This window comes from Leptonychotes weddellii, chromosome 6 (assembly GCF_054177405.1).
Source record: "Leptonychotes weddellii isolate Sample4059 chromosome 6, ASM5417740v2, whole genome shotgun sequence".
NCBI classification, from domain to species: Eukaryota; Metazoa; Chordata; class Mammalia; order Carnivora; family Phocidae; genus Leptonychotes; species Leptonychotes weddellii.
In genome coordinates, this window is record NC_138374.1 from 61,012,418 (window position 1) to 61,018,417 (window position 6,000).

The 6,000-nt window shown below is 44.5% G+C and overlaps 1 protein-coding gene across 1 annotated transcript in view; it reads right to left on the reverse strand.

Moving 5' to 3' along the window:
* NUP133 (nucleoporin 133) overlaps positions 1-6,000 on the reverse strand; it is a 62,082-nt gene that overhangs the window by 33,422 nt on the left and 22,660 nt on the right. Inside the window, exon 12 of the mRNA XM_081824241.1 lies at positions 4,640-4,731. Coding sequence (XP_081680367.1) covers positions 4,640-4,731 — 92 coding nt within the window. The remainder of the gene's footprint in view (positions 1-4,639; positions 4,732-6,000) is intronic.

Sequence of the window (6,000 nt, forward strand, 5' to 3'; positions counted from 1 at the left end):
CTCCCCCTGCTTGTGTTCCCTCTCTCACTGTGTCTCTCTCTGTCAAATAAATAAACAAAATCTTTAAAAAAAAAAAAACAAAAAACGACAGAGTACATAAAACCTCATACACCATGTTATGGAGTTCTAGGCACTAGAAGGCCTAAGAAGGCACTTCTCAGGCACTAAGAAGAAAGTGTCACGATCTGTTCTATTTTTCCCAAAAGATCATTTTATGATAAGGAAATAGGGGATTGGACAGGAGCGAGAAAAACCCAGTTAAGAAGTTATTGCAGAAATTCAGACAAGAGAAGGGAGTCTCCACCAGCAATAGCTGCAGAGGAGAATGGAGACAAGTGACAGGTTTGGGAAAAAAAAGAGATATAAGGTAAATACTGGCAACTGCTTGGATCTGATATATTTTTGCTCTGAAACTGGATTATGGTAGGACATATTTGCCAGCGGCAGAAACAGGGGGTAAAAAAGAAAAGAATACGCTTCGGAGAAGACAAGCAGGGCTGTGGATATGTTGAAACTGAGATGCCTGTAGAATATACAACTGCTTTGGAACATTCTTCATTTGTATATAATGGCCTAGAGCATGGTAGATCAGTGTTTCTTTGGCAAATGAGGTCAAGGAAGGAGAAAAAAATCAGGGAGTAGAGAGAAAAATTATGATAGACAACAGCAAAGGTAGACAACTTTTCAGGCAGTTTCGTTATAAACAGGAACAAACAAAAGGGGTGGTAGATCAAAGGGGGACACAAAGTCAAAGACTGGTCTTTTTTTTTTAAGATTTATTTATTTGAGAGAGAAAGAGAGATCACAGTGGGGGGAGGGTCCGAGGGAGAGGGAGAAACCCAAGCAGACTCAGCACACAGCATGGAGCTCAAAAGGGGGCTCCATCTCACAACCCTGAGGTCACAGGCTGAGCCAAAACTCAGAGTCAAACACTTAACCGACTGTGCCACCCAGGCGCCCTGCCCCTGTTTTCTTTTTTTAAATGAAACAGTAAATATGATTAATGGCTGGTGAGAAGAAGCCAGCACAAGAGAGGTCAAAGATACAGAAGAGGAATAACAAAGAACATAGTCTCAAGAGAAGCAGAAGACTGTGGCATTCAAAACAAGAACAAAGAGGGGCGCCCGGATGGCTCAGTCAGTTAAGTATCCAACTCTTGATTTCAGCTCAGGTCGTGATCTCAGGGTTGTGAGATCGAGCCCCATGTCAGGCTCTGTGCTCAGCAGGGAATCTGCTTGAGATTTTCTCCCTCCCTCTCCCCCTCCCTTCTGCTCGCTCGTGCACACACTCTCTCTCTAAATATATAAATAAAATCTTTAAAACAACCAAAAAAGACAGGGATTCTTCTTAGAAAGAACACCCCTTCCTACTTTATAGGGAGCAAAAGAGGAGAAATAGCTGAGGCTCAGGTAAGTTTGTAGGTATTAAGTCCAGGGAGTTGCTATCTGATGGCTTCTATTATCTCTGTGAAGTAGGAGGCTGAGTCCTCTTGCTAGGTATGGGAGAAAAGGCAGAGAAATGAAAAAGGTGGAGGAGAGTTAGGAAAGCATTGAAATGGACTCTTGGTAGAACAAGAGAAGGAACTGAATAGAGAAACATAGAAAAACCACCTAAAAGTGTTAGGCCAAGCTGAAGCTAGAAACCTGATTATGCTACAGGTTATGGGAATACAAAGTTGACTATAGCATGATAATCAATAATTAACTATTTCAATTAACAGAATAAGTTTCTTAAAGCTCTCATGAGCAAAAGATCTTATATTTATATTGAGTCAAGTGAAAATCAAAATAATATAAAAATTAATTTCAAAGAAACCATGCCATAGAAATAGCAGTATTAACCTCAGCAAAAAACTAAACACAGAACATTTTTGAGTGCAATCTACTCATTTCAACCCCCAGGGAGCATTTGGCAATGTCTGAAGATAATTTTGGTAGTCAACAGTTGGGGGAGGATGCTACTGGCACCAAGTGGGAAGAGGCCAGCGATGGCTGCTACACATTCTATGATTCACAGGATAGCTCACAATAAAAAGTTGTATGGCTTCAAATGTCAACAGTGATGAGGTAGCAAAACCCTGCTTTAAAAGTATGATTCCACTTTTGAAGAGTCCAATTCTTTAAGACTATTAATAGATTCACACCACCCCAGAAATGGTTACTTGTTAACCTTACAGGGTAAGTTGAAGGCATAGCTGTGCTAGAGACCCATGACCCTATTCCTAAGGTTACTATACTCTCAGGACTTCAGGTCAGGGGATTCCTCTTCCTGCTTAATAATCTTCCCCTATAGAACATTTAGAAATGACTATATGGGGTTGAATAGCATCACTCCAAATCGCATTCACCCAGAACCTCAGAATGTGACCTTATTTGGAAATAAGGTTTTTGAGTATATAATCAGTTATGATGAAGTTATACTGAATTAGGGTGGGCTCTAAATCCAATGACTGGTGTCACTATTAGAAGGACATGTAAAGGCAGACACATAGGGAAGAAGGCCATGTGGTAAGGGAGACAACTGGAGTGATCCATGTGCAAGCTAAGGAATGCTGATGATTGCCAGCAACCACCAGAAGCTAGGACAGAAGCAAGCAAAGATTCTTCCCTAGAGCCTTCAGAGGAAGCAGGGCCCTGCTGATACCTTGATTTTGGATTTCAGGACTCCAGAACTGTGACAGAATAAATTTCTATGAGGTCACCTGGTTTGTAGTGATTTGTTACAGCAGCCACAGGAAACTAATACAAGGACTACAGTAACTTGCTCCATGATCATTTAAATTCTGAGATGCCACAGGTCTGTCAAAATTGTTAAAGGACCAACTTGTGCAAGACAGGATCATAGTATTTTAATCCAAATCTTGGCAGTAAGACTGAACACCATGCAAGAGAGCAAAATTAAAAGAATATATATATATATTTTTAAGACTTTACTTATTTATTTGACAGAGAGAGATACGGCGAGAGAGAGAACACAAGCAGGGGGAGTGGGAGAGGGAGAAGCAGGCCTCCCACGGAGCAGGGAGCCTGATGTGGGGCTCAATCCCAGGACCCTGGGATCATGACCTGAGCCAAAGGCAGTCGCTTAACGACTGAGCCACCCATGCGCCCCTAAAAGAATATATTTTAAAAACAGAATAAAAAAAATTGTCTAATGGTGCCCTCTTCTGGATAAGAAACTAAGCTCAGTAGATCATTATGATGGCACAGAATTATGTGTGTGTGTTTTTAAGATTTTATTTATTTGAAAGAGAGAGAGAGTGCACAAGCAGGGGGAGGAGCAGAGGGAGAGGGAGGAGCAGACTCCCCGGTGAGCAGGGAGTCTGATGCGGGGCTTGTTTGCAGGACCCTGGGATCATGCCCTGAGCCAAAGGCAGACACTTAACTGACTAAGCCACCCAGGCGCCCCGATGGCACAGAACTGTAAAACTTTACTGGCTATCCCTTCTGTGGGAGTGAGCTCCTATGCATCAAATACCACTATGAGTGGGAGACTATGGGATCACAAGCTGAGAACTGGGGGATATGGAGGTAGTAAACTGTGAATATAACTTTAAAACAAAGATCTGCCAGATAAACTAATGATCCTTCAGACAGTCCAACGGACACCCCACTCAACACTTCACAAAGGAAGAAACAAAATTCCAGAAATGTTAAGCAATCTGTCCAAAGTCTCACACAGCTACTTGGGGCACAGCAAAGGCTAGATCTCAATTTTCCTTAGTGTTCATTCAAATGTGAATTTACTATACCTTTTAAGGAAGGTACAGGATATGCAGAATAAATGTCTAGGACAAACAAATGACTGAATTGGCTTTCAAACCAGAAGCATCAGGTCAGCAAGTGTAGCAAACTGAGTATCATTCCCCTTCCATATGCACACTCCCTATCAGCACCCTCCCATGGAGGGAGAGGGAGGGCTCGCCCCTGTGACTTGTTATGGCCAATGGGATATTGGCAAATATGACCCAAGCAGAGATTTGAAAAGCACTTGTACACTGAGGCTTACTCTCTTGCAACTCCTGGAACCCTGAGATATGTAAACCTGCTAGATGATGACAGGGCACATGAGCAGAGAAATGACCAGAGCCCCCAAAATGTGAGCAAGTCTAGCCGGGATGGCTGGCAGCTGATCATGGACAGTGAATCCAGATGAGAAACATAAAATGGCCACCTGAGCCCAACCCCAAACAGCCAGACGGCAGAATCATGAGCTGTATTAAACGAGCCACTATGTTCTCTGGTGATTTTGTATGCAACAAAACCCAATGAATAGGCCAAGTCTATTTTCTTTATAACATCAATAAACCTTTGTATGCAACTTATTTGCCTTCAGAGTATACATAAAACATGCTTGCTAGATGTCTTTCATGATCACTATTTTTAACAGCACATTGTTATCCATTAAGTGGAGAGGATATGTTACATCATGTTTTTCCTAGATTAACTGGAAGCCTCTTGTGGCTACCAAGTTCAGACTAAGTTTGTTAAAGCACTGAGAAGCTCAGAAAAACATTTTCTCTTTGGTGGCATCATTCCTCCATCTTGCTCCCACCAGTCCACAAATAAGTAGTATATATCAGTAAAATGTGTCCTCAGACATAAAATAAATTAAGCCATCATTTAAAAACTTTTCATACCTGCAGTATTGCAGAAAAGCAGCTTTTAACAATTTGGTTTTATCCTCCTGGGCAATGGTTTCATTCTTTGTAGAAGCCTCAAAAACCATACTCTGTCAAATAAAAAACTGTAATTTAGAGGTGAAGGTATCAGAATATACCGAATTGTTGGACTAAAAACCGGACCCACCTATGACAGCAACAACACAGACACATAAGCTATTTACCATGTTCTTCATATACCAGCAGTCTACTAAAGACATTTACTGCAACAAGATAAAATGGACTAAATGATCGACTAAAGTCTTATCAGAAAGGTATATAGAAGGGCGGAGCAAGATGGCGGGGGAGTAGGAGACCTGGATTTCTTCTGGTCTCAGGAATTCAGCTGGATAGGGATCAAACCACTCTGAACACCTACAAACTCAACAGGAGATCGAAGAAAAGAATAGCAACAACTCTCTGAACAGAAAAGCGACCACTTTCTGGAAGGTAGGATGTGCAAAGAAGTGAATCCGAGGCGATAGTCGGGAGGACAGATGGTGGGGGAGGGGGCCTCCATCAGCCACTTCTGGCAAGTGATAGGGCCGGGGAGCACAAAATCAGAACTTTTAGAAGTCGGTTCCGCTAAGGGACATCGCTCCAGTGGCTAAGCGGGGGGTGGAACCCTCGTGGGAGTGTGGTCTCAGGACCCTTGGGGTCACAGAAAGACCGGGGGTGCCTGAGTTGCGGCAGAGCACCCAGGTATCGGAGCGGAGAAGCCGGCTGCAGATGGAGCCGAGGCGCAGGCTCTCAGCTCGGGGTTGCTATAAACTGTGATCCGCGGCACAGTCGGGCCACTGCTCTTCCAGCAGGGACCCAACAAGCGGCAGATCCGGGGAGACTCCCCTTCCTCCCCTGGGAGGAGCGGCGCGGGAGCACACTGCAGGGATCTGCTGGGTTTGGAGACTCCACATGGAGTCGGATGCCAGAGATAGAAACGTTCGGTCACAGGCCGGTTGAGCACAGAGTGCGGCCAGAGACCGGGGAGACGGGAGTGACTGACGGCTTTTCTCTGGGGGCTCACTGAGGAGCGGGGCCCCAAGTTCTCGGCTCCTTTGGGGTGGAGATTGGGAGGCCGCCATTTTCACTCTCGTCCTCCAGGCCTCCGAAGCTGTACACAAAGCTTGCAGGGAACAAAAGCTCCTGAGAGCAAACCCGAGCAGATTACTTAGGCCAGACGGGACAAGGGCGGGACAAGGGCGGGGCAAGGGCGGGGCAATTCCGCCTCCGGCAAAGACACTGGGAACCACGGCAACAGGCCCCTCCCCCAGAAGATCAGCAAGAACAGCCAGCCAAGACCAAGTTTACCAATCAATGAGAATAGCAGAACTCCAGCACTA